Source organism: Rhinolophus sinicus, chromosome 14 (assembly GCF_057876585.1).
Source record: "Rhinolophus sinicus isolate RSI-liver-muscle chromosome 14, RSI-T2T, whole genome shotgun sequence".
NCBI lineage: Eukaryota > Metazoa > Chordata > Mammalia > Chiroptera > Rhinolophidae > Rhinolophus > Rhinolophus sinicus.
Genome location: NC_142514.1, coordinates 108,873,884 through 108,901,624, shown reverse-complemented (window position 1 = coordinate 108,901,624; position 27,741 = coordinate 108,873,884). Strand labels below are relative to the sequence as shown.

Below are 27,741 nucleotides of genomic sequence, written 5' to 3'. Positions count from 1 at the left end.
TTGGTATGTCCCTTACCCCCACAGAGCCCAGTTACACACACACACACACACACACACACACACACACACACCCCGGCTGCTCTAGCAAGTAAAATGGTATATGAAGAGAGGAAAAAGAAGGTGACAGTTTTTAAGTTGTGTGGGCCAAAGCTGCCCAGAAGATCCATATCTCAGATTTCATCTTCATAAAATATTCAGTGAGTGCTTCCTGAAGCTCCTGTGAGTGGCAGAGGCTGGCCTTTCCAGGCATTTCTGTCTACATACAGATCCCTGGGCGCAGCTCTCTCTGTGCTGCTCCCATCCTGATCTCATCCTCTCCTGGTGTTGCTCTGTTGCTGTGTCTTTGCCTTCTGCTCCTCTCTCTCCATCTGCATCCCCAGAGGTCTTTCTGGGACACTGTCCTCCCCCCACCTCCATGTCTGCCTCTCTCCCTGCCACTCTCAACCCTGCTCAGAAGGTGAGGATTTTCCCCTTCGGGACATGGGGCTGTGTAGCTCTCCTCTGTTTTGCCTTCCAGAGCACCACGTGCCTGAACAGGAAGACTCCTCGGGACTGCGGGGACAAGACACCCTGTACAGAAGAAGAGCTGGAGCAAACAGGGTGTCCACAGGGTAGGGGTTGGGACTGAATTTGCTCCAAAGGAGTTGGGGATAAGTTGACTAGTGGGGAAAGAAAAACATCTTTGAGGGGAGATGCTGGCTTTAGGAGATACCCAGGCTGGTCAGAAGGCCCTGTATCAGGAAAGAGAACAGTCAGGGATCCACCTAGGGCCCCTGGGGAAACCACCTGGGTTCTCACAGCTTCCGGGAGCTTAGTCTTAGCCCTAATTACTGTGCACTTGTAACTCCACAGGTAAACTCTGTCCTGGTCTACCACCTGCTCCCTGTCCCCCTGGAACTTTCCTCTCCAGAGTGAGTCCTCACAACACCCCCTCCTGCCAGCTCTGCCCTCGGGGATTCTTCAACCCCTGGCCTGGCCAGGATGCCTGTTATCCCTGTGGCTCGGTGGCCACACAGCCGGAAGAGGGCAAGGACACGTGCATTTGCCCTGGGCCCGGCCAAGTCTTCCAGGTATGTTCTCTGACGGTGGGACCCAAGGACAGGGGGCATTTCCAGGACTGTTATGGTCTCTAGTCAAACTCAGCTCAGGTGTAACCCGACCGGGGTTAGCTCAGGTTTCCAAGTGACATGGGGGTAAGGTTGCCCAGTTAAACCTGAATTTCAGATAAATTATGGATGAGTTTTCAGCATAAGTATGTCTCAAATATTGAATGGGACGTACTTATACAAAGAAATTATTTATCTGAAATTCAATTTAACTGGGTATCCTCTATTTTTACTTACTAAATCTGGCAAACCTACTAGGAGGAAAGGGCAGACTTTATTATTCTCCACCATGACCACTCTCAAAACACACGCTGCCCAACCCCTTCCAACTTGGACTTTTCCCATAAGCCAATAAATACGCCTGTGAATTCCTCCTTTCCTAAAATTCCCAAGTCTTTTTGACCAAAATGGATCCTAACCAGCATGTGCTAGGAACCTTCCCCTCGTATCTGACTCCTGTCCAGCCTGGTCCAGGAGCTTGAGCCCTCACTTCCCCAATCCCACCCTTATTTTCTGGCCCATGGCAGGCAGAGTCACAGCCAAGGGATTGTGTGTGGTTCACTACAACCACATATTAACCAGCCAGCCTGAAACTGTATTCCCTCCCTCCCCAACCCCTAGCCTAGTGACGGGCTATGCCCCTGCCTCCCCGGCTACCAAGATGTTGGGGAGACAAGGGGCTGTGTCCAGCGGGAACACCAAAGCTGCAAGGATGGGGCCACCTGGAACCAGGAGGGGTTATGTTTGACCAAGGACCAATGGAATGACCACTGTGCCAACGAGGTAGGAGGCTGCTGATATATTGCACCCCTTGCATTCCTGGCCGTCTGCCCAACCGTTCACATGCCCAACCTCGTAGCCTCTGGGCTCATTCCACTAGCATTTCTCTGGAAACATGGAAACAGCTACACTCTGAAGCTGGAAAGAACTGGTGGGAGCCTCGCCCAGGGAGGAGTCCCCAAAAGTTAGTCTTTGTACAGGTATGTGCCACACCAGGAGATGCCCGTGGCTATGACCCAGGCCTGGGGCTCTGTCAGTGCTGGGGACAATACTCAAGTGGAATGTGTGGCCCCCCGTGCGCAGAGAGACAGAGACATATCCTGCAGCTCAGCTGCTCTGAGGGCATCCCACAGATTTCCATTGCTGAAGACACCGGGAGCCAGGTAAAATGTCCTAAGGTCCAACCCCATGCTGAGCTGGGCCATTGCTGAAAGCAGAGACCTGTGGCCTCTGCCTCCTAAGGGGGAGTGTATGTGACACACGTGGGCACCGGGTTCAGGCCCTGCTCACTAACCCATGTCACTGGCACAATCTCTGGTACCGTAAAAATAGCCCATTGCTAATTTAATTTCATCCTATCAAACTCCTTGAATAACTCATTGTGTCCATTAAAGAAGGGGAACTGTTATGGAAATATTCCCACGTAAGCAAGAGACATACCCAGAGTCATCACTCCAGGTTGCCTCTGCCCCACGGAGCTCTTCAACCTCTTCCCACCACCACCTCCCTCCAATAGGACACTCAGACAGGGCTCGAGGAAGCCCTGTGCTCTCCTCACCTCCCTGCCAGCCAGTGTGTTAAAGTGTCTTAAGGGAAGAACTAACACTGGACCTCCCCGTTCCCAGGAATTTTACCTTCTGGACAGGCCTTCCTCACCACGCTCTGTGGGCCATCCCTGCAACTTAGACCAAAGGCAGAAGCCTGTCCCTTTGTATGTGGTCTGGATGGACGGTAAGAGAGCTGGACAGAGGGTGGGCCCAGGGAGGCCCACGGCACAGGACCACATGTGGGCAAGACTTGTCCATGCCCGGTGTAAACGTTGCCCCTGCAAGTAGAAGCTGAGGGCTCCCCAAGAAGTACATGTGGATTCTGACCCCTCAGTTTTTCAGAAAGTTGAATCCTTCCATATGCAAATCAGGGATGGAAAACGGCAGTTATGTCCATGTACCAGGAAAACTCTCTCCATGGGCCCTGTAGGTTCAGGAGAGCCCTGTCTTGTTCTAGAGACTGGCTTTCTGGGCTTGACCAGACCAGGTCGTGAACTGCTGCTTGCCCTCAGCCTGCCCCTCAGAGAGCCCAGGCTCCCAGGCCAGGATGCAGGTGAGCACCCCACCCCCACCCCCCGCTGACACCTCCTCTACCCTTCCCAGTCCCAGCATGAATCCATCTGAAGAGTGGCTGCTCTCCCTCATGTTCTCAATCTTGACCAGGAAAGTTAAGGGAAGGACACCTGTCTTCTCCTTGGTCACTGAGCCTCAACTCCACACACCTTGGGGATCTGTCACCCCCAGAGCCAGGCATCCGAAACCCCACAGTCTGCCTCCAAATCAACGATACACTGGCCTTCCTGGTGACCCGTGAGCATTACCCTGAGTATGACCTGTGAGTGTCCAGAGAACATGGCCCTACCACCGAGGCTCTGGAGGGGAAATGCTCCTGTGCCTACAGCCACCTCTAAAAGAAAGTACACCCCCTCTTTTCTCTATCCCCAGGGGCCACTTCTATAACACACTGGGGGAGTTTGACTGGGGACGCTTCCGGGCCCTGGCTGAGGAATCCCCCCTCCATGATCAAAGCCCCTTCCTCTTTCTGCATCAGTTCCAGCAGCCTGGGGTCTATGTCTTCCGTCTGAGTAGCAACCAGCATCGGAAGATGGTTTGTCTATGATGGTTTGCTTCATTTAAGACATTATCCCTGTATCGCCCCTCTCTTTAAAAAATACCACCTCATAACCATCCCAGAGAGATCTGGAGTGCCCTGGATGCCCCACCCCCACCCCAGATTTCAGTCTAACAGATAATTGTGGGGATGCCCAGAAGTTGCTCTGTAACGCCGAGCCTGTGATGTGTGAGGAGGGGAAGACTGTGAGGATGAAAATTCAACGTGTATGTAAAGACATCAGAACATGTGTTTGTCTCTCACACTTTCCCCTCGTCACTTTCCCCATCCCCACCCTCTTTCATCCTGAGTGCACATATCCCAAGCCCCTCTACACAGGCTTTTAGCCATGTGACTTGCACATGATGCTCTGTCTTGGTCAAATGCAGGATTTAGTATCTCAACCTCTCAGCATACTTCTAAGAGGGTGTGCTGACTTAGCCCAGGAACGTGCAGACAAGTAGTTCTCTGACATGAATTCTTTTCCAGGGAAAACCCAACTTCTGCTCCCCTCAGGTTTGCATAAAGATCTGGACTATTCAGTTAATATTGACAGCCCTGGGTTCCCACTTTTTCCCCCTGCCAGTCTCTGGCAGACAGTGGGACAAAGGCTGAACAGACTTCTTTCCATCCAGTATGTCCGTACCCTCCCGCCAGGGGGCCAGTGCTTTGGGGAAGGGCCCTACGCCTCCACGACTCCCAGGTATCTCATCCAAACTGGCATTGCCAGGATCCCCAGGCCCCCGAAGAGTTCTGATTGGCCGGGAATCCTAGGGGAGATTGTCCTGCTGCTGGGTCTCTGCCTACTTCTGTTGGTGAGTAAAGCTGGACTAGTGACATTTTAACCACTATGCCTCTCCAATCCCATGTAAATGGGTCTTCCAGTCTTCTGTTGCTGCAGGCATTATAACAGTTGCTAAGATGCCAAAGTGACAAAGGTACAGCCTCAGGCCTCCAGTGGGCCACATTTAGTAGGGAGAATATAGACAAGGACACACATAAATGTCAGCAAGTGTTGCAGAGCTATGGTGAAAGTATGTCCAGAGTGCCCTGGCTACACAAAGGAGGGAGTTGACTGTTCTCCCTGGAGGGTCAGACTTTCCAGAAGAGGTGATTCCTGAATGAGGCTTGAAATATGAGACTATAAGAATGCAGTCCCTGTACTAACAAAGGGGTTGGTGAGTTGGGCAGTGGGAGGGTAAGGCAGTTGGGAGGAGAGGAGGGAGGAAAAGAAAGGGAGTATTATGATCAAGTCACAGAGGCATGACACAGCATTCACCTGCTCCGGGAACCAAACGTGGTCCCCTGAGACTGCAGCTTAGGGTGCAAGGACAGAGATGGGGCTGCCACTGGGAGACAGACCAAGTCGTGGATGGTCTCATAGGCCCTGCTAAGAAGTTTGGACTTTACTCTCTAGGCAGTGGGGATCCATTAAGAAATTTGAGCAAGGGAGAAACCCTAGTGAAACTTCCATTTTTTTCTCTAGCAAGACTTATGCTTACTCTAGCAAAAGGGTGGAAGGTGGAGATGATTAGGGAGGAGAAAGCCCCAAAGACCTAGGCTGTTAAAATGGTCCAAACAAGAGAAGATGAGGTGCTCCCTAACCATAGCTGAGCAGGGATCTTCCTCCTCTCAGAGTCTTCAGAAAGGATGCTTCTCCCTCACTTCCCCCTTTCCTTCACATCACCCTATTATGTACCCTGTAGATTCAGTGTCACAGCCTGAGCTGGGCTCGGAAAGCAGCTCCCTACCCCACCTTCAGGAAGCATCAGCAAGGATACAACCTGGACACCTACACTTCTCCAAGAACTGGGATGACATCAGTGAGGAGAGGCCGATCACACCAAGACTCTGATACCCCCAGGATTGAGGGAGGTCATGGTGAGTGACAGACTGGGGCTAGAATCCCAGAGGGGCTCACAAGTCCAGCTGGCCAGCTCCTGCTTCCTTTGTTCTGCTTCCTTTGTTCATCTTCCTAGATTACTCATTGTTCCATTCCTCTTCATTCGCTCATTCATTTGCTCAATAAATATTTATTGAGGGGCTACTGTATGCCAGATATTGTCAGGTTCTAGGAGTGTAAAGTGTAGAGGGGGACAGGGACATCTAAGTACAAACTTTCCAAAAGAGAAGTGATATAACCATGTACAAAGTGACCAATTCAGGGAATGACCAGTACTACCTAGAGGAGCAACTTGCAGAAGGCCTTACACGTCATGCCCACGTGTTTCATCTGTCTACCCTTGCTACTCAAAGCATGGTCTTTAGATGGCAGCCTGGGATTCGTTTGTTCTTCTCAAACTTCGGTGAGATTACAAATTACCTAGGGATCTTCTGCTGCAGTAGGTCTGGGTTGGGGTCTAGAATTCTGCATTTCTAACAAGTTCTTCAGCAAAGCTGAGGCGGCTCTTCCAAGGACCATACTTTCAATAGCAAGACTGTGTCTAGACCATTGAGGATCTGTAGGGAAGCTCATGTTTGTATTTCAGCAGGATAATCCTGCTTCCCGTCCCTGCATAGGTGGGAGCTGGGGGACCGAGGAGCAGGTGGACCTGGAGTGGTTTGACACCGAAACCTTCTTTGGGGTCCTGCTCAGGCAGTCTCTGTCAGTGACGACCAAACTCAGCCAGACCAAGGAAGAGGTAAGTGGACAAGCTGGGCAAGCAAGTGGAGCTGGAAACAGATTCGCCTCTGGGAGAGTCGGTTATGGGACATAGAGCATAAATAAATCCTCAGTCTATCAGTAAGGAATCATTAAAAAGGAGAGCATACAAGAGGGAAGATAGAAGGTTTCAGATTACATTTAAGACTGAGCTTATGAGATGTAAGGCCTCAGATCAATAGTAGGAATCTACCAAGGCCACCTCTAGAGTTTCTTCTTAGATCCCCATTCCTGGTCTTCAGTAGCCCAACTGGGTGAGTAAATTCAGGCAATAGGTGACAGATATTGGGAGCAAAAAGAACACACTAGAAGTCCACGTATGTAAACTAGGCCAGCGGTTCCCCAGACGGAATGTGCGAACTGATACTTGCCAGCACCTTCTTCAACCGGTCTCCACCCCCATTCCTTCCAAATGTCTCAAGCATTTTGTCCTGGAGAAGCCCTCCACAAACTAGCAGCAGGGGGCGCTGTAATCACAGCAGTGAAAGAGGCTGGGTGGCTCCAGTAGCCAAGCTCACCTGAGTACTACACCATCTCTCACAGCTCAAACTCCTCTGCCTCAAACTTGGGAGTGAAGTCCATTCTCTCCGGCAGCTGTGGGGTGCTGAGCGTGGCATCCCAGCCTCCACTGACCAGATTCTGGGGAGCCCCCAGAAGGAACGGCAACAGGTTGGGCTGTGTTCTTTCACACCTTTCCATCTGGCCCTTGTGCCCAAATGTGATTCTCTCTCCTCACTGAGGCCCATGCTCTCCTCTGAGCATGTCTCCCACCCATTCCATCTCCCAGGCCCCAGGGTTTTTAGCCCCACACCCACACCCACCCCTGGGGATTTCTCACTCCCCTTGCCACTGCTGCCATCCCTGCCCAGAATGCTCTGGAGTTCCCAGGGGAAGCTGGGTGTCTAGTCCCCAAGGCTGCTGTCTCTGGTTGGCTGTAGCCCCTGCAGGTAAGCCAGCAGGGTTTTCTCTGCCCCCAGGCTGCTGAGGCAGCTGCCAGGGCTGCGGAGGAGGAGGCCAGGCAAAGGGAGCACCTGGCAGGCGAGTATGCAGCTTGCCTTAGTTATCAGCTGAAGCTCCTTCGCCAAGACCTCCATGCCAGGCAGGACCAGTGGGCCTCTTTCTGCTCAGCACTAATGGCAGCTCAGCGGCTACTGAAGGCACAGACAGGCTCCAGGCCCAAGAAGTCCTCTCAGACTGGGCAGAACCCCAAAGGGTGTGTACTTAGTGAGATCTGCACTGGGGGAGGAATGAGGGTGGCTTCGGTGGGTCCTGGAACTGGCCACACCAATGTGTCCTTTTTCCATCCCTAATTGCCCCTCCCCCTGATGAGCGCGCCCCCATGCCCCTGCAGGGAAGTCCCCCAGCTGGATGCTGTGCTGGGCCACCTGTCCTGGGCCCTGCTGCAGGAGGGCCACCGCCTGAAGGCCTGGGGCATCCTGGGCACTGGCACGGGGGCAGAGCTGCTGCGGCCAGGTGAGCCCTTCTCGGTCTCAGCCAGGGCCCCCAGGAAACCTGGCCCTGCATTCAGGGTGACAGGCCTTGCAGTAACTAGAGTTCCACCCTCAAGATACTTTGCAGGGGAGGAAGGGAGGACAAAACAAAGTGGAAACCCCCAAGGTGGGGAGGGGCTTCCTGTGCAGTGCTCTGGGCAAGTGTCTGTGTGACAGAAGAAGGAGCTTCAAAAATGGGAAGAACAGAGAAGGAAAGAAACAAAACCACCTCAAATTATAACTGTATGTATAAGGTAGCACTTCCTGAGTGCAAAAACCTGACAGATGAATTCAAACCGCCAAGTTTGGAAAACGCTGGGCTTGCCTGAAAAGGAAAAGTGGGAGAAGGATCCCGTTGGGAAGCCTGTGGGGCAGGCTGAGTTCTGGGATTCCCCTAGTCCCATCTGATCACCCCGTGCGCTGTCACCACCATCCCCCAAGGCTTTTCCAGTTACTGCCGGCCTGCAACATAACGATGTCAAAGTGTCACATTTTGAATGAGGAGTCCTGACCTGGACTCAGCAAAAGATGAGCTCCCCTGCCCTCGGGAAGCACCTACTGTGGGTGTTGTGGTGCGCTTCCGGATGGTGGCTCAGCAGCCAGTCACCAGCCAAGGGAGTCCCTTGCCTTCCTTGTTGTCCTCAGACCCTGGGCTGAGCAGGCATTTGCTTTCCTGCAGCCTCAGCAGGCCCTGAAAGGGACGCTGATGACATCAGTGTGAATCCCATCACCAAGTTAATGGTCCCTGGCCCCAACTGTGCAATGCTTCCAGCCAGTGGCCACGCAGGGTCCATACCCCATGGCTACTTCGTCCACCCTGACACTGGGCGGGTGCTGCCCGAGGCTGGAAATCTGGGATACGATCTGCAGGGAGCCACCCTGGTGCCCACCACTGACTTCAGTCCTGGTGAGACCCTGACCGCTAAGTAGCCCCAGCCCAGCCCTGGGCTCAGTGGGGCACTCTGGAATGAATCCCCAGGGGCACAGCGCAGGAAGGGCTCTCTCTTTGCATGGGGTGAGGGGGCTTAGTGACCAGCAGATCAGTAACCGCTGTCTCCCCACTTCCTCACTTTAACATTCTTGCTGCAGAGGGCGCCATGTTAGAGGGAGCGGCTAGATGAAAGACAGCAAGTGCCGAAGCCACACTGTGCTCTGGCTCTGCAGCGCTAGGGAGGGAGACTGGTGTGTCACGGGTATCTATGCCTCCCTGTCTCCGCCCAGGTGGTGTCCGAACATCAGAAGCTGCCATCCTCCCCTATGTGCCCTACCCAACCTGTCCTGCCACAGAGTCCCCTGCAGTCACCCGCCTGCCCATCCTGCAGCCAAGAAGGACATCACAGCTGGGGGCTCTCATGACTGACCCCATTACCGGCATCGAGGTGCCTGTGCTGGCTGTGACTCTGCACCCCCAAACAAGGCAGTGGCTCACTCTTGGGGGGACATACTGCAATCCCCTCACCAAGACCTTGGCTCCTCTAGAGTTGGGGAGTCCCATGGAGGATCCAGTCACAGGAGGCATCTCACCAATCCTGGGAGTCGGGTTGGACGAAAACACAGGTCTCCTGGCAGCCCTCAGTGCTGTCCTTCAACCTCTCCTCCCTGCCTGGCCTGGCTTCCCAACCACCCCACCCCACCCCCAGTCTCCTAGACCCTCACCCCAGCTGGTCTTTCCACCTACCATCCTCACTCTGCCTCTTATCCCCACCTTCCCTCTCCTTCCCAGCTCCCCTCACCCTTTCCCCATCTCCAGCAGGGTGCCCCAGAGAGGAAAAAGAGAATTGAGCTGGTTCTGCAGTAAAAGTAAATGGATGTTTTCAACCAAGAAGGGGTATCATTCCCCCTCCTGCCACCACAGTGCCCTGTCCTTCGCCCCTTACTCTCCCCCAACCTGCAACTTCCAATCCCCCACTTCTGTGGCTCATTCTGCCCTTGGCCCTGGTCCTCACTTATGCCTTACCTGTCTGCATCTCTGTTGCATCCCCTTTCCACCTCACCCTCTTGGGTTCCCAATTTCAGGTCAGGTGCTGGCACTGGGAGGGCTGCGAGATGCCTCAGGGAACCTCATGTTACCTGGTGACAGCTTTGTGGAGCCACTGAGTGGAAAGACAGTCCGCCTCCAGGGTGCTTCCCGACAGGAGGGCCGGACACTGCCCCACATGGGAGGATCACAGGCCCTGCTGGACGCCAATGTGCTTGTGGCCCAGAGACGAGTGATTGCAGTGCTCCAGCGGTACCAGCAGAGTCCAGCATCAAGGGTACAGGGGCTTCTGGAGGCTGCCATCAGGGACATGAGACACGCACTGGCTTTGAGTCTGCACCACATCCTACAGCAGGCTCGGAGACTAGAACGACAGCTGGAGGCAGCACACGGCATCGAGGCCAGCGGTGGCAGGATAGGTACATGTTGACCTAACTCTCAGGCCCTGAAATCGCAGGCCCAGTGGTGCTTCAGTGATGCTCAGCCTGTAAGCTCAGGGATAGGACTGCAGCCCCACTGGCCATGCACACCCATGACCCGTACAAGGAAAGAGAAGGAATTCAATGACTTCATGCCCTGATCCATCAATGCTTGGCTGCCTCCTGGTCTTTTAAACTCTTGACAATTCCATTGGGTCTTAACACTTTATGTTTATAAAGTGTGTATTCTCTTATTTTATAGGCTCCCCAAACACCATAACAAGTGTTACTACACCCATACTCATTGACAATCTTAACTTCAGGGAATTATATAACTTGCCCAGCCAGGGTCCCCATAGCTAGTTAGCAGCACAGCCAGGCCTAATGCCCAAGACTCCTGAGTCTGAGTCCTCGATGCTCTTCTCACTTTTATTCCTGCAACAGCCTTCAACTTCCCGTTAACAAACTCAGGAGAGGAGCCCACCCAAATCCTCTAGGTGCCCCCGCCCCAGCATTAATACAAGGAAGGACAGGAACAGGAAGTAGGAATAGAATCTTCCCAGAGCTTATCTCACTTGATCTTTCTAGAAGCATCCTTCTGCCCATGGTTTGACAAAAAAGAACCTGAGTATGGGTCAGAGCTGATTTGAGTTTGAAGACTTGCTTCACCATCTATTAAATCTTTAACCTTGGGCAAGTTACTAAACCTCGCTCTGCCTCTGTTTTGGCATCTTTAAAATGAGGATTGATATAGTACATACTTCAGAGATTTAGTTGTGAGAACAAAGAAAATATAACTTATATGGAGTTCTTAGCTCAGGTTCTGGTTATGGTAGGTACTCATCAATGTTTGTCCTCTTCTCATCTCCCTCTTCAGTGTAGCCTAGAAATTGTTTCCAGCTTCCCAAATGTCCGGATGTCACTCAGTTCTTCCCTTCTGAATTCAAACTGCTAAGCTTGGCCCCAGTGGAAACAAATGAAATCTTTGCGGGGAGCGTCTTTGGCCAGGGATGTAGCCCTTTGAACCTGGACAGACCTTCAGCGTGGCACTTACCCCTCATCTCCTCCTCTCTGCGCCCTCGCCCCCTTCTGTTAGGAATGATGTGCTATCCTGGGACAGAACTGTGGGTCCCTGTCCTGTATGGGATGGAGATCCCAGACCCTGAGGGCTCAGGGCTCATGGTACCCATCCTGGGCATGGAGACTGATGGGAATGCTGCTGATGCCACTCCCCTGGCAGGTTCCATGGAAGATGCCAACGGCAAAGGTAGGAGGGAACTTGTGACCTCTGAAAGCCCCAAGAATGTGACCTATCCCGGGGAGAGAAAACCCTGTAAATCTCAGAGGGGTTCCCCCAGTCCATTCACTCATGTGGCAAGGAATGGGGTCATTCTGATGCTTCTACTAGGGCTGCTGAGACCCAAAATAAAGGTGCTCAGATATTCCAGAACCCCAAAACCACCAGTCATTAACCTCCACTGATCAAATTTGGTCCTTTCAAAGACTAGTGCTTCAGGAATTCACCCCTCACCCCCACCCTCAGGATCTGTGGCCACCAGAAAGTCCTCCAATCCAGTGCAGTCCCTCAAAGAGTTAAAGGGGTTCTGAGGGCTTTTTAAGCTCCTTTCCAGCCATGTTTCTTTCTTCCCATGACTGCCCTTCCTTCTTTCCCCCATCACTGGTTACTAAAGCCAGTGGTGGGCTTGGTACCCCACAGGTCTTGTCCCAATCTCAATTGGGGCTCAAGCCATAGACCCCTTGACTGGGGAACCTGGTCCTGTCATTGGTGCTCAAACGGATCCATCTACCAGAGTGGTGGTGCCCATTGTCCAGGTGCTGGAGGCCCTGCCTCGGGGAGTGAGAGGCCATGGGCTGGTATGTAAGAGAAGTTTGTTCTATTCACTTCTTCATTCACTCAGCAACTCCACATAGAGAACCCAGCAGAGTGCCCCAGAGAGGAAAAAGAGAATTGAGCTGGTTCTGCAGTAAAAGTAAATGGATGTTCTAGGCACTGTGTTAGGTGTTGAAATGGAAAGGCAGCTAGACAGGGCTGCTGTGTTCAGGGAACTGGCTGGACATGGGTTCCTTTCCTCACTGTGGTTTACAAGCACAGACGAGGGCCATTTAGGCCACACGGAGGAGAGTTCAAGGAAGGCTTTCCAAAAGAGGCAACACCTGAGCCGAAACCTGAAGAAGCATCAGAAAAAGGCCTCGGGGCCAGCAAGTGCCAAGGTGGCAGATGTGAGATCACAGATGTCCTAGGAGAATGAGGAAGGTGTAGGGGCAAAGGCAGCAGGAGATTCCAATGAGGAAGGCAGGAAACGAATCTTGAAAAGCCTTGTATGTTTGGCTGAGGCCAAGAAAAGTGACTTTTATCGTGAAAGCCATGAGGAGCCACTGAAGGATTCTAAGTAGGTATGTTGTATGATCAGATAAGAATATTTTTAAGACTTTTAAATTTGGAAAATATGTAACAGTACAAGTAGGAAATAAATTACTCATAATCCTATTACATTTTAATTATGTAAATGAAGCATCAAAAGCTCCCTCCATTCCATTCCTCACTCCATCTGCCATCAGCACCCCTCATCGTGCACTTCTATCCAGACACTACTCTCCTCTAGTCTCTCACCAAATGCAGCTTTTATTAACAGGTTGGCACACCTCTCAGACATTTTTATTCTTATGTATGTGTATATATAATCAGCATTCTAGAAAGTTCTCTCTGGCAGCAGCAGTGCAGAGGATAGATGGGAACAGGGCCAGCCTGAAGCAGAAAGCTCTGTCAAGAGGCTATTGCAGTAATTCAGCCCTTGGCATATCTCCATGAAATGAAAATGATTTAGTGTTCTCCCATACCTTCTCAGGCTAGTTACAGTTTCAAAAACAAAGATGGAGATGTTATAAAAGATTCTCGTTAGAAGGCAAGAAATTTAAATTCTAGCCCAGCTCACAGTTTCACAGATGAGTATGAAGGGGAGAGATGAGCAGGTGAGAACGACTTCCCACTGCCATGTGCCGTCTCCCCTGGCCCCCCAAGAAAAAAGGTGGGAAGAAGGCTAGGTGACTCTGGACAGTCCAGGTGTTAGAAGGAGGGAGGGAGGGACTGGGAGCTTGAAGAAGGTGAATGGCTATTATTTTTCCTTTTACAAACAAGTCAACTGCCTCACCAAGCTTAGTCATAGGTACCCAGGGGTGGGAGAGACCCATGTCTTGAGGAGCTTTGGAATCTTCAGCCAGACCATGTGGGGCTGGGAGGAGAAATAGCTTATGAGCCTAAACAAGCTGGATGTGGTAGCTGGACACCCTGGAGAGCGAGCTGAGAGCCCGGGAGCAGTACTGGCAGCACCAGGAGCAGGAAGAGGTGCGGCTAGCAGAGCACCTGGGGAACCTGAGCCGGGAGCTCCTCTCCACTGCAGGCAAAGATGCCAGGCAGCAGGTGAGGCCGAGAAGCACCACCTCACAGCCCCCACCCGCCTATCAGCCCAGACTCACAGCTTTCCCTTGGAAGTGGGAAGCCCTTGCCTCTCCCCGACTACCTGAATGGAGCCCATCTCAGGGCAGACAACTCCCAAGATTCCCCAGCTCCAGGCCCTAGATTCCAGTCTCCCTATGTGTCTCAGCAGGATGGAGGCGGGGGAGAAGGGGCCAACATGAGGTGGCCCAGCCCAGAGCTCTGGCCTTCCCCTCATGGCCCATTCCTCTGTGCTTCCTGTCCTGTGTAGTTGAGGGCTGTTGAAGAGGCCTGTGCAAACCTGGAGTCCCGCTGCCTGCAGGAGACCGAGAGGAGAGCCAGAGCCCTAAGTGCGCAGAATGGTCCAGAACGGATCCTACTCTCCCAAGGTGCAAAAGCATCCCCTGGGCGCAGATCCCCAGAGCAGAAATCTTCTGGGAGTGGTGCCACCACCCACAGCTGCCCAGTGAGGAGTCTCTCCTACCCACTGAATGTGCTCATCTCCCAGGCTTCCAGCCAGGCCCCAGCTCTGACCCGGCCGGTTCCCCTGGCTCCAATAAACCACGGTCTTTTCTTCTCCTCCCTAACCCCAATTGTGGCCGCTACCATGTCACCCTCTTCTCTGCTCCTTGCAGCAGACCGAGAGGAGTGGGAACAGGAGGCACAGGTGGCACTGGGCATGCGGAAAGTCCTGCAGAGTTTAGGACATGCAGCAGAAAAGCTCAGACAAGCAGCTGGCCGGCTACAGGCCCAGGAGGAGGAGCTGTGGCTACAGAATAAAAGGAATCAGAGCCCACAGATCTGGAACCGTCCCAGGAAGGTGAGGCTCGGAGGCTAACAAGAAGACCCATGAGTGATGAGCACATCCTCCCAGGTCATCAGAGGCGGCTCTTCGGGGCAACGTAATTAATACTCAGGGATAGGTGGACCCAAGGAGCAGAGGATGAGCTAGGAAGAGAGCAGGAAGAAAGAGAAAGAAGCTCCATTTTAATTTGGGAATTATGTTTCCTGTGTTCTAGGTGGTTCAGCATCTCTCTGATGAGTTTCAGGCAGTGGTGAGGGAGAGACAGAGCTTCCTGGATAGGGCCCTCGGTCAGTTGCAGTACCAACGGGAGCTGAGCCGCCTCCAGCTCTTGCACACTCAGGTATTGACCTCTGGATGTGGCCAAGGAGATCTGTATGTCATTCTCTCCTGGGGGCTTCAGAGAGAAGCTCCCAAAGGAGCTACGTGGGACAGGTATGAACCAAGCACGGAACTAGGTTCTATTTCATCCTAGATTGTTGCCTCAGGAACCCCCGTGTGTTTGGAGAATTACCCTGGAAACAGATTTTATGGAACAGTCACCACTTCTCTCAGGGACCAGGCTGCTGCCTGCCCACTATTAATCCCGTTCCTGAAGAGCCTCACTGCAGTGCTAGTGGGAGCTCAAGGCCATGGCCCAGGATTGGAGAACTGGGGCCCAGAAACAGGTAAGGCTGATCCAGGTCCAACGTTCCCTTCTGCTGCCAATTCTGGTCATGTTTTGATAAGTTCTAATACCAGTTCTAATGAGGGTTTCGGGCACCATAAGAGTGTGGCCATGTGTTCTTGAAGAAGAACATAGAGAAACCTGCCATATTAGTTATACATTACTGCATAACAAATTACTCCAAAATGTTGTGGCTTAAAACAACAAATATTTATTACCTCACAGTTCCTATGGGTCAGGAATCTGGGTGCTGCTTAGTGGGGGCCTCTACCTCAGGGTCTCACGTAGGCTACATCAGGGCGTCAGGCCAGGGCAGTCATCTTAAGGTTTGACTGGGGAACCCAAATGCACACTTGCAGCTATTGGCAGACCTCAAGTCCTCACTTTTGGTGGCCAGAGACATCAATTCCTTGCCACATGACTTCATAGGGTAGCTTACAACATGGCAGATGGCTTCCTTCAGAGCAAGGGAGAGAGGGCAAAGAAAAAAAAAAGGAAACCATAGTCTTGTTGTATACTGATCTCATCACTTTTGCCATATTCTAGTCATTAGAAGCAAATCACTAGATCCAACCCACATTCAAGGGGAGGGGATTACACAGGGGTTTGGATCCACGTGGGGGGATCGGGGGTGGGGCATCTTAGAGACTGTCTGTCACACCTGATGCTATGTCTGGCTCTTTTTGACTTTGACCACAGTTCTATGCCCTTACTTCAATAACTATTTTCTTCCCCTTTGTTCAGATGCAGATAAAGTTGACATCATGTCGACCTTACCACTCTTCTCCACCCTAAAAGAGGTAGACATCTGGTCCCAAGTCTACAAGGAGAGAGCTGAACTGCAAGGACAAGTGTATCACAAACCAGGTAACTGTTTTACCCTGGTAGCCCGTTTGGAATTATCATGGCACACTAAAGGTATTCCACAGTGTAGCCCCCAAGGACTAGGAAGGTCAGAATCCTGCCTGGCCAAGCATCCCTTTCTTCACACCCTGACCCTAAGATTCCTAAGGAATTTTTCCATATAAAGAATAACAAATAGAAATCGAAGTCCCACTGTAATAATAACTTGGCTAATTCCTAAAAGGAAATTCCTAAAGGCACTCTATTATCCTACTAAACACTGAATCCAAATCTTGGGAATTTAATCTAGACTGACCAGCCACATCTCACAAGGAGTTAATGGGGAAAAATGTGGCACATGGGGAGAAAGACAGAGGAGGCAAAGAGAGACAAGAACTTGCCCCCACCAATAGGGACCCCAGATCATATTACCACTCCTTGGAATTGGAAGTCAAAAGAGAATGTGCCTGGCTTGCCCTGAGGGTCTGTTTCAACTTGCCCACCTCCCAAGTGGAGGAGGATTAACAGAAAGTGAGTGCATTCCTTTCAGTTGCCCACGATGCAGGCCACTAGTAAGCATAGTTCTGTGAACATCCTTGAACTGAACCAGAGGTCAGCAAACGGTGTCCCACAGGCCAACTCTAGTTTGCTATCGGTTTTTGTATGGCCCACAAGCTAAGAATGGTTTTACATTTGTAAATGATTGGAGGGAAAATGTCAAAAGAAGAATAATACTTTTCTGGAGTGCTGTACATACAATATGTGCTCTTCTAAATCTTTGGATATGTTAGCTCATTTAATCTTTACAACAACCCAGTGAAGTAGGTACTTACTCATTTTGTAGATAAGAAAGTGAAGTTTCTGAATAGGTCAAGTAAGTGATCAAAAATCATACTGCTATTGAGTTCAGCTCGAATTCAATCCCAGGGAGTCTTACCCCAGAGTCTGTGCTCTCAGCCTGCGTCCCCATATGAAAAATTATCCAACATTATAAAGGCTGTGCCAAAGGGAGATGCACACACCATATTCTGGTGAGTTCCCAAAAAGACAGGTCACTGTCTATCAGAGAAACAAGGGAAGATTTTTTAGGAGAATGAGGCCACGCTTCTACCATGATGACAGGGAACACTAAATTTGAACCCCAATTTTGGCTCTTGGCTGGGAAAGCCTAAAATATTTACTTTCTGACCCTTTACAGAAAAAGTTTGCTGACCCCAGAACTTGACCAATCTTAGTATTAATTCTGCCTCCCTTTGGGGGAAACTTAGAAGAGTATGGGCAGAGAGGTGGGTCCTCCTTTGAGAGTTCCCACCACTATTTCAACCTTCTTCATCTTACAATTATGTTGACTTTATAATATTGAAAGCAATTTTATATACAATTTTGTGTACACTTGGAAACCCAAACTCTAATTCTGTAAGGTAGTGGAAAATTAACTTATATATTTTTTTTATAAATGAGAGAACTGATGCTCAAAAAAGGTAAGTGGCTTTCCCAGGGTCTTACAGAACCTGACCCAGAACTCATGTCTTCTGACTGTTAGTTCATCATTCTTTCCTATATCATGCTACCCAAGCATTTCGTCATTGACCTCTCAAGAACAAAATGACAACAGAAAATGTTTAAAGAGCCAAGTCCCATTAGAGACGGTTTTGTAGGAAAATAACACTGCTGATACAGCTAACATTTACTGAGTATCTACTGTGCACCAGACACTGTTCTGAATACATTTAATGCTCTGAACAGCCCTATGAAATAGAAGAAAATCTGTTGCCATCTTTCCAGGTCCCTCATTCTGTCATCTGGCTCATCTTCCTATTAACTGAGACTCAATGGCTTTTCCATGAAGATGGGCAGGAGAACAAGAGGCACAGTGTATACACATATATAGCAAAGGAAGATAGATGGATGGATGGATGGATGGATGGATGGATGGATGGATGGATGGATGGTCACCTTCTCCTAAGCTGAATTGTGTTGTTATTAATATGTCATTACTGTACAGAAAAGTCAGTGAAATCATTACTGGTTTTTCTTGATCTCTGTAGCCCCAAAAAGCTCTTTGCAGGATGTCCCTAAACCTCAAATAATGCAGCAGGAAGAGCTGATAACTGTGCAGTCCACGGACCTTTCTGCCAGGGAGTTTGTGGTTTACCAGTACGGCCTCTCCATCCTGCACCTCCTCATCCCCCAGCTCCATGTAAGGCTGGTTTTTTGCCTCTGTGGATCAGTCATCCTTGGGACAAAGGTCAGGGTGATCAGGAAGGCGGTTTTGAGGTGGTGAAAATTCCTTAGGATTTCACCTGAAGCAGGGAACTTTCTAGTCTCTCCTTTAAGGGGACTGATGGGAATCATTTTACCAATCTAAAGTCTAATTTCTCAAATGACATTAATAATAAATAGAATGAATTAAGCACTTTGTATATGCCAGAAATTGTTGTAATAATATGCATGAATTAACTCATTTAATCTTCACAAAAACCCTGTGACATAGATACTATTAGTTTTGCTCATTTTAAAATTGAGGGGGAAAAATACAGAATGGCTGAGTAAACCTACTCAAGATAACACAGCCAGAAGGTTAGAGCCAGGTTAGAATCCAGGCATCATGGTTCGAGAGCCCCGATGCCACTCTAGCCTACCTGTATTTAGAAAAGTAGTAAATTCATTCTTGTAGTTACCATAAACATCAAACACATAGTTGAATACTCTTTCCACTTTCCTATAGTGTATACTAAATCTACTTACCCTGTTAGAATTTAAATTGATGTTCCAATGCACTTACTTCCCATTGATTTTGTGGCGCTATGTAGCTGAGCTGCATGAGAATTTTTTAGCAAAAGTATGTGTTTTGCTTTCATTTCTGCTTGGTTTTTATTATTTCAGGCTCCAGAAATCACCCTGCAGATTGCTTCTCATCTCCCTGCTATGGAAGCCCCTGACAATGCCTTCCAAGGTTCCTTCTTCTATCAGGTACTGCAAATTCAGCTCTAGATGTGGGGTTATATAATTCTAGGGTCTAGTAAAGATAGACAGAAGGAAAAAAAAGTTATAAAACACTTTTCTCTCTCAAGTCCTGACATGTTTTAGTCCCCATTGGTAATAAATCATTTAGCTAAGGCATAGTAAATGTCGCCACATAAGAGCTTTCTCTAATCAGTGAAATGAATATGTCCTGGCTGGTGCCCAGAGAATCATAATGGCTTTGTGAACATTAATGAATCTCCGTTATTACCAAAGCCAGTGGTTCCAGACTGGTGCTTCCCGTAAGAGTCATGGTTCCAGCTTCAGGAAATCCTGCACAATCAGCATCTTTCTACAGAAATGGATCTAAATTGTTGCTGTCTTGGTAGTTCTTCAGATATGTAGATTGTCAGTGATTTGGTGGAAACTCCAAGCCGGTGTATACAGACCTTAAACACTGATGCCAGTACATTGGTAAACACTGATTGTGAGAGGAGGAACTGCTAATCAATGTTAGAGGACTAGAAAATGGTTTATACTTGACTAGAGGTTGTTAGGGGGTTTAAGGAGACCAAAAATTACTCATCTGTGGTACTTGCCAGCCATTATTTCACTTAATCATCAGAGCAATCTATGAAGTAGGCAAGCATTTAATCTCATTTTACTGATGGGAAAACAAACTCAGGATTCACTGAGTGCTTGTGTCAGACACTTGGCCATGTGCTGCATGCATTATCTCATTTACAACTTACAGCAGCCCAGCCCCATTTTATGAATTAGGAAGTTGAGGCCCAGAGAGGCCAAGTAACTTACCCAGAATCACAGTATCAGCAAAAGGTGAAACTTCAGTCCAGGTATATTTGGCACCAAACTCATGTTTTACCTACTAGTTGGTGGTGCCACCCACAGTGATTCCAGGGACAGAGCTCGGAACTGTCTGATTCCAAACCACCTAAGTCTCTTTCATGCCACACTACTGCCTCTTAAGAGAATGAACAAAGTTATTTCAAATCAATTCCACAACACGAATTTGAGAACTTAGTATCGATTACAATAAAGGCATGAAAGACAAAGAGAGCCTGAGAACCCTCTGAGACAAGGTTCTCAAACTGTGGTCCTTGGACCTCATGCATCAACCACCTGGGGAGCGTGGTAAAAATGGAAATGCTGAGGCCTCACCTAAAGCCCACAGAACCAGCAGTTCTGGGACGGGCCCCAAAAATGGAATCATTGAAGTGTGACTCTTATTCACAGTCAAGTTTGAGAACCATTGCATAGGGAAATAGCAATTGGAGGACATTGATAAAGAACAGATACATGAGTAATTTTGCTCTGAATTTCCAATAGTTTGTTTTCTGGAAGATGAGAAAAGCAGAAAAATTGGGAGGCAGTGGAGAAAATGATTTATTCAGAGAGTTGAACTAAAATAATTTTTCCTTCGTCATCTGAATCTTTCCTTCAGTAAATTTCCATTAAGCCCAGGGAGTCTCTGATTTTATGATTTGAAAAGTTATTTCAGACTATGTAAAACTAGAAAAAGAAAGGCAGTGGAAATGTTCCCTGAGGATCCCATCTCTGTGTTTGGGTATTTTCTCCACCCAGAGTGCTGAAAGCACACTGTTCGTTGAGAGAGAGTGTTTGGCATCGGTGGGAAGCTTCGTTCTGCTGTTGATCCACTGCCTGGCCCACGTCATTGCTGAGGACTTCCATCAGGACTCCAGTCCCGCCTTTCAGAGGTCATTTTACAAGGTGCACAGGCCTTTATGCTTCTCTTTCTCTGTGACTAAGACCCCACTCCCCAGGATAATAAAGGCTATCAGCTTTGCAACATTTCAAATCTACTGAAGTCCTATTGGTGGCCTTTGGTTCCTACTGCCTGGTCAGGAAGACTTTCCTGATCACACATGAACCAGTCTGTAAGAATTCTGGAGAGAAGTGGTCTTCCTATGAGAACAGCATCACAGCTTTCTGTGGCTCTTTCATTGTCAACACTAAGCCTCACCATAATTGTAAATGACAACAGTAACCCATGATGAGGACAAGTAAAAATGATAAATCTCAAGCCCCATTTTTCTTTCAACTATAATTCTAAAGCTTTAATAGCAATTGCCTAGAAGTGGTACTGATCTTTCCCCTATACCTTTTCCTTGACCAGGGGTTGAAGGCCTATTTCAGGGAAGCATTCTCTACCACACTGCAAATTTCAGCCATTTCCCGGGACAGGAAGCTGGATCAAAGCATAAGTGCTATTCTGCTGGAAGAGCAGCCCATCTCTGAAAGAGGAAGAGATCTTCTCTCTAAACTCATTGAAAGGAAGCATGAGTCTCACTTGGAGCCAGAGTCATCAGAAGAGGTAACTAACTCTAACATGTGTAGCACATGGTCTTGATTAAAACTGACTACTTGGGGCAGACGGGTGTCTCAGTTGGTTAGAGCGCGAGCTCTGGGGAACAGGGTTGCCGGTTCGATTCCCACAAGGGCCAGCGAGCTGCACCCTCCGCAACTAGAATGAAGTCAATGAGCTGCCGCTCAGCTCCTGGGTGGCCAGATGGCTCAGTTGGTTGGAGCGCATCCTCTCAACCACAAGGATGCCGGTTTGACTCCTCGACTCCCGCAAGGGATGGTGGGCTGCGCCCCCTGCAACTAACAACGGCAACTGGACCTGGAGCTGAGCTGCGCCCTCCACAACTAAGATTGAAAGGACAATAACTTGACTTGGAATAGTTCTGGAAGTACACACTGTTCCCCAGTAAAGCCCTGTTCCCCTTCTCTAATAATAAAAAACAAACAAACAAACAAACAAACTGACTTCTTCACAGAGTAAATGCCTCAGTGTATGACCTATTCAGATATTTCTGGGTTTCCTAGGTGGTACACTGCCTTGACACTCAGCCTGCTTCTCAAACCATATATGACAGTGTCATTTTTTTTTTTTTAACTTCTATTTATTTTAAGTGTGTTTTTCCAGGACCCATCAGCTCCAAGTCAAGTAGTTGTTTCAATCTAGTTGTATAGGGGGCAGCTCACACAGGCCCATGCGGGGATTGAACCAGCAACCCTGGTGTTACCAGCATTGTGCTCTAACCAATTGAGCTAACTGACTGCCGCAACAGTGTCTTTTTAATTCTGTATTCTACACGGCAGACAGTGGGTACCTAGCTCTTTGAATTATGCATGGGGATTGCAATATGTGTCTTCATAGTTACTTAACTTATGTCCCACTAACATATTATCAATAAGTGAGAATTCCATATGTAAAACTCACTGCTACTTAGAGACTAAATGTAGATGCCCCAATGGTAGCCTATTTACCTGAACTTACAGTGTGCTGTTTTCTGTGCAAGCTTCACAGTGGCATTCTTAATACTGTGTTCCTTTAAAGCACTTTTATGAGAATATTATCATCTCAGCTTTCCAACTATTAAAACTATAAAATTTAAATCTATGATCTTAAGAAGGTCAATCTCCATTAAAGGTCAATTCATTCTTGAATTATAAACAAGAACATACCTTCTTTTCATTATTTATATTAAACTTTTAAAATTTCAAACACTTTTACATATATTGTCTCATTTGATCTACCCAGCAATCCTGCAAAACAGGTAACATATTTTTAGTCATATTTTGTACTTAATGAGAGATTAAGCAATTTGCCCCAAGTCATGAAGCTATTTGTAATGGTGGATCCGAGACTGGATTCTAGATCTCCTGACTCCTAAGCAAATGTTCCATATATATCTCTCTGTAATCAAATCTCCATAAGTTACTAAGTTAGAGGTTTATTTTGTAGTTGATGCTATAGATGGTGATATTGGTTATCCAGATCACAGAATTCTGTTACAAACTAGCTCTCACAAATCACAGAGAATGGTCAGTTTCCTAACAACAGCATTTGATACATCTGATCACTTTCTCCTCGATACACGTTCTTTACTTGGCTCCCAGGATACCAGTCTCCTCTCGTTTTCCTCCTTCCTCTCTGGCTATTCTTTCTCAGTGTCCTGTGCTGGTCCCTCCTCTTCTCCCAGGCCTCTTAATGTTGGATGGCCAGGACTCAGTCCTGTCCTCTCTCTTCTATGTCTATATTCACTACCCTTGGGGATCTCATCCAGTCTTCAACTTTAAATCCCATCTATATGTCAGTGACTTTCAAATTTTTATTTCAGCCCTAGCTCACCTCTCTAACTCAACATATATCCAGCTGCTCACGACTCATCTCCCTCTGTCTAATAAGTATCTCAAAATCAACATGCTCCAAACCAATGTTTTTTGCAAACCTGCTCCACTCAAAACCTTCCCCATCTCAATTGATGACAACTCTATTCTTCTAGTTTTTCAGGCCAAAGTCTTCCTTGAAAACTCTGTGTGTGTGTGTGTGTGTGTGTGTGTGTGTGTGTGTGTGTGTTACATATACCCCACAACAAATCCATCAGGAAATCCTGTTGCTCTATCTTCAGAGTATATCCAGAATCTGACTTCTCATCACCTGCACTGCTACCAGCCCTGTACACGGGGCCACCGTCATCTCTTGCCTGGTTCACTATAACACTTACTACCTGGTCTCCCTGAGTCCAACCTTGCCTCTCTTCTGTCGGAGTGATCCTTTTAAAATGAAAATCAGATTGGTTCAAAATCCTGCTGTGGCTCCCTATTTCACTTAGAGTAAAGCCAAAGAAGCCCAGTCCCCTTGTCTACCGCCCCCTCACCTATTACTCCTCCCCTCATTCACTCAACTCCAACCACAGTTTCCTCCTTGCTGTTCTTCAGACATACCAGGCACAATCCCCTCCTATGGGTTCCCTCTTCCTACAACACTCTTTCTTTTAAGGCAGAGATCCTTAACCAGGAACAATTTTCCCCCACAGGACATTTGACAATGTCTGGAGACATTTTTGATTGTCCAGACTCAGGGAAGGAGGTTGATGTCAATAGTGGTATCCTGGATAGAGGCCCAGAATACTGCCAAACATCCTACAATGTATGGGGTAGCCCCCACAACAAAAAATTATCCATAAAAATATCAATAGTGCTGAGGTTGAGAAACCCTGACCTAAGGAGTTAGAGCATGCCTGCCTCCCTCACCTCCTTCATGTCTTTGTTCAAGTGTCACCTTCTCCATGAGGCCTACCCTGACTAGCCTATCTTAATTTGCAACCCTCTTTACCCCCTCCTCATCAGCTGTTCCTTACTCTGTTCTACTTTCCCTTTTAATATGTCACTTCCTAACATACTACATAATTTACTTACTTAAGCTTGCTATTACTTTTCTTCCCCTACTAGAATGTAAGCTCCAAGAGGGCAGAGATGTTCGTTTTGTTTCCTGATATAACCCATGTACCTGGCTCATAGTAGGCTTTTGATATGTAGGCTTTTATTCACTACTATGTTAGTGAATAAATAGATTTATATGCACCTTGATGCTAAATACTGCAACATTCCAATCTACTAGAGCTAACTATAAGGAAGGTAATAGCAAACGTTTATATCACACTTGCCATATGCCAGATGTTCTGCTAGGAGACTTACGTGCATTATCTCATTTACTCTTCCTCGTGCACTTATTGGGTAGATACTACTTTTATTCCTAATTTATAGATGAGGAAACTGAAGCTTAGAAGTGTTAAAAACAATTTTCCCAAGACAGAGATAGTTATGGAGCTGGAATGTGAGTCCTCTGACAACAACATCTATAAAGAGATCTCATTTTATTTTAAAAGCAGAATTATACGAATATATAGTACTCTCCAGTCTACACTCTGGCTAAGAAGATCCAAGAGTACTTAAAAGAAATGGGAGCAAGAGTATTAACTTTGTACTCCACACTCTCTCTAGTACATTAAGAAAAACAAAGATCTTCTCCTCTTCACCAATATGGAACATTTCCTGAAAAGCATCCTCGCTGCAGAGCAACAAATCCCAAGAAAACCAAGAGATCAATTTGGAGGTGAAGATAAGGTGAGGGGCCCTTAGGATCTACAGCATTAAGATTATACTTTGTTACACACCTTGAAATTTTTTATTATGCGTTTGAGGCCATATTTATAATTGAACATGTCAGCAGAACAAATGATTAGAAATTAATGGTGGCATAAATAAGTTGTATCATTAGCTTTTTATTTAGCTTTCCCAGTACCAACAATGGTGGATCTTAGAGCTAAGGGTTAGAAAGGACGCAAGTGATCACAGAGTTTTTATCTCTCTGCCTTTAAGCAGGTAAAGTATTAATCCTAGAGAGCAGAAATTGAGACTCAGACTTGCTCCAGTTTACCCAGCTGAAAGAGGACAAAAAGTAATTAGAATTTGGGTCCTCTGCCTTCTCATTCAGGGGTTTTTCTACTGAATCATAATGATGCCTACTGCTAGTTTATAAAAGGTTGTTTGTTTTTAATCATAAGTATTTAAAATGTTATATCTTTAAAAACCAACAAATAATTGACTATGTTCAACTTTATTAGATACTACAACCAGACTTCCAAAGTGAATATATAAACACATACTACCACCAGCAGTGGATTAAGAATTCTGGTTGCTCTTCATCTTTACCTGCACTTAATATTTTTCATCTTTTTTATTTTATACATTCTTCTGGGTGTGTGGTTTTAATTTGTACTTCCTTGATGGCCAGTGAAACTGAGCACCTTTCATATATTTATATACCATTTGAATATCCTCTCTTGAGAAGTGCGTATTCAAGTATTTTGTCCATTTTCCATTGGATTGCCTATTTAATTGATTGGTAGGAATTCTTTATTCTGATACTATTTTTCTCATTTTGTGCATTACCTATTTATAAAAATAACTACATATAATTTTTTTTCTTTTATTTTAGCTCTAGAAAGAAAATGGTGATCTCATTTCAGCCTGCATGATTAAATGGTATTAAATATGTCAGTACAACATCTGATGAAGCTAAGAGAATTTTTAAAAATACCTACAACATTCATGTGTAAATCACACAAGTATTTATTATAATCTTTGGTAGATATATAACATAACAAGGGTTAATATTTGACATAGAAGATAAAGAACATGCTGACATTTTCACTGTGACTAAAAGATCATTAGACCACGTAGCTTATTAAAATATTCATTGTTTAAAGACATTGACTGAACCTCTTTCTAGAGATGTAAAATTTCTATTTATTATTATTTGTCAGGCTGACTAACTTATCTAAAATTGTCTGTTACCAAGTCACATAAAGTAGTTAGATATATTTTCACAATATTTGGTGATCTGGAATGAGAGTACATAAAATATAGTCCATGTGGAATACACAAAATTCACTTGGGAGGCCCTGTTTAGAATCCCTCAAAGAGATAAGCAGTCATCTAAAATGAAGTTCCAGGATTTGAGTGCTGATTAAGAAAGATACAACCCTCACATGAAAAAATGTAAGTGGAAAAATTTTTTTTCAAATACACACACCAAATCAAAAGCCTGCTCAAATTACAAACCCAATGCCAGCAATTCAGGTTGCATCTTACATGAATAATTCTCCTTATTGTGCTCCAAGATGAGTAGCAAAGGGGATTTATATATAAAACAATTGTTGGTATGATTTGGTAGGTTATCCTGGGGTCTGGGAATGCTCAAAAATTTTTCCATGTAAATTAATGGTAACTGCTTCTTTGTTTTATGCCACTTTGGCTCATGAAAGGTTTAGTAGGAACACTCTACTTCCAAATAGTGGAGGGAGCCTGTAAATGAGTTACCTATAAACAAATAAAATTTAATCTGTTGGTAAAATAAATAAATAAATAAATAAATAAATAAATAAATAAATAAATAAAACAATTGTTGTTGAGTCTCTCGAGCAATGCAAGGAAGGCAGGCTAGTAAAGAAAACTTTAAACAAACACTATGTGGGTAGATAACGAATAACTAATTAGTGAATTCAGTATCTAATTCATAGTCAACATTTTTTAGCCCTACAGGTCTTTTGTCATAATTAAGAGATGTTCACACATGAATGAGGATTTAACTCTAAATCCAATCAAAATAGTAGTGGTGAATTACTTTAAGGAAAATAAAATTAAAAACACTGTGAGACAACATGACAAGAAACTTTACAATTAAGGTTTAACAAAGAGTTTTAAATTAAGCCATAAGGAAGATCTGCTCAGAATCAACTCACTACACCTAATTCCTCCATTTCTCCCATCTTACACTGACCTTCAGTTCTCATTTCTTCGCTGCTAGAGGTTGGTCACTTAGTCATCTTAAGCAGTCATTCAGGTTAAATGATTAGATTCACCATCAGGCTAAGTAAGTACCAAATCTGTCAACCTTAAAACTCTTTCATTTAGTTACTATCTCCATGAAAATCACCAGCTGCCTTCATAGCACAGATACCAATAAAATGTTACTTGCCCATAAGAATGAACTACGAACTGGGAATTCTTATACAAAGCACATCCCCTAATCAATGCATAATAACTTTTTAAGATTAAAGACTTCTCTAGTACTTTGAGAAGAAGGTAAATCTTTGTTGTAATAAATACTGAATGTGTGTCCTCAAGAATTTTATTTAGTTATTCACATAAATTATGAAATATATTTCCTCGAGATTAGAGTGAAGATTAATTATGCCAGACATACAAGACTATTTAGGACATTTAGGCCAAAAGCCCAGGGCCTCTGAGAGAGGTGGTAAAAAAAATGTCATGCAGAAATTAAAGATCTTTCTTTTGTATTCTT

General features: G+C 46.7%; 2 protein-coding genes across 5 annotated transcripts; both read left to right on the top strand.

Moving 5' to 3' along the window:
• Positions 1-255: 255 nt before the first annotated feature.
• Positions 256-3,773, top strand: LOC148755793 (uncharacterized). The gene is made up of 8 exons (XM_088791465.1): positions 256-611; positions 853-1,070; positions 1,728-1,889; positions 2,087-2,269; positions 2,732-2,837; positions 3,111-3,206; positions 3,317-3,488; positions 3,599-3,773. The coding sequence occupies exons 1-8, from the start codon at positions 416-418 to the stop codon at positions 3,771-3,773; spliced, it is 1,308 nt and encodes a 435-aa protein (XP_088647591.1). The 5' UTR covers positions 256-415.
• Positions 3,774-4,237: 464 nt separating this feature from the next.
• LOC109436585 (uncharacterized) lies at positions 4,238-26,736 on the top strand. 4 transcript variants are annotated; one of them, XM_074335511.2, is made up of 23 exons: positions 4,238-4,579; positions 5,471-5,645; positions 6,285-6,406; positions 6,970-7,095; positions 7,404-7,639; positions 7,778-7,899; positions 8,596-8,823; positions 9,138-9,473; positions 9,933-10,313; positions 11,410-11,580; positions 12,031-12,188; positions 13,612-13,752; positions 14,039-14,156; positions 14,403-14,587; positions 14,787-14,912; positions 15,045-15,237; positions 15,981-16,103; positions 18,128-18,279; positions 18,966-19,052; positions 20,646-20,792; positions 21,199-21,396; positions 24,876-24,998; positions 25,873-26,736. In XM_074335511.2, exons 1-23 carry the CDS (start codon positions 4,238-4,240, stop codon positions 25,876-25,878), a joined length of 3,996 nt encoding a protein of 1,331 aa, XP_074191612.2. In that variant the 3' UTR covers positions 25,879-26,736. The 4 variants fall into 4 exon arrangements, with proteins under 4 accessions (XP_074191612.2, XP_088647588.1, XP_088647589.1 ...); XM_088791462.1 differs by having other exon boundaries at positions 9,138-10,313; XM_088791463.1 differs by lacking the exon at positions 8,596-8,823 and having other exon boundaries at positions 9,138-10,313.
• The last annotated feature ends 1,005 nt before the right edge of the window (positions 26,737-27,741 follow it).

Coding starts and splice junctions, on each gene's coding strand:
- LOC109436585 (XM_088791462.1), top strand. CDS start 4,238: ATGAATTCTTTTCCAGGGAAAACCCAACTTCTGCTCCCCTCAGGTTTG. Junction 7,640..7,777: donor ACTGGGCAGAACCCCAAAGG/GTGTGTACTTAG, acceptor ATGCCCCTGCAG/GGAAGTCCCCCAGCTGGATG. Junction 15,238..15,980: donor GAACTGGGGCCCAGAAACAG/GTAAGGCTGATC, acceptor CCCTTTGTTCAG/ATGCAGATAAAGTTGACATC.
- LOC148755793 (XM_088791465.1), top strand. CDS start 416: ATGTCTGCCTCTCTCCCTGCCACTCTCAACCCTGCTCAGAAGGTGAGG. Junction 3,207..3,316: donor GCTCCCAGGCCAGGATGCAG/GTGAGCACCCCA, acceptor AATCTTGACCAG/GAAAGTTAAGGGAAGGACAC. Junction 3,489..3,598: donor CATTACCCTGAGTATGACCT/GTGAGTGTCCAG, acceptor CTCTATCCCCAG/GGGCCACTTCTATAACACAC.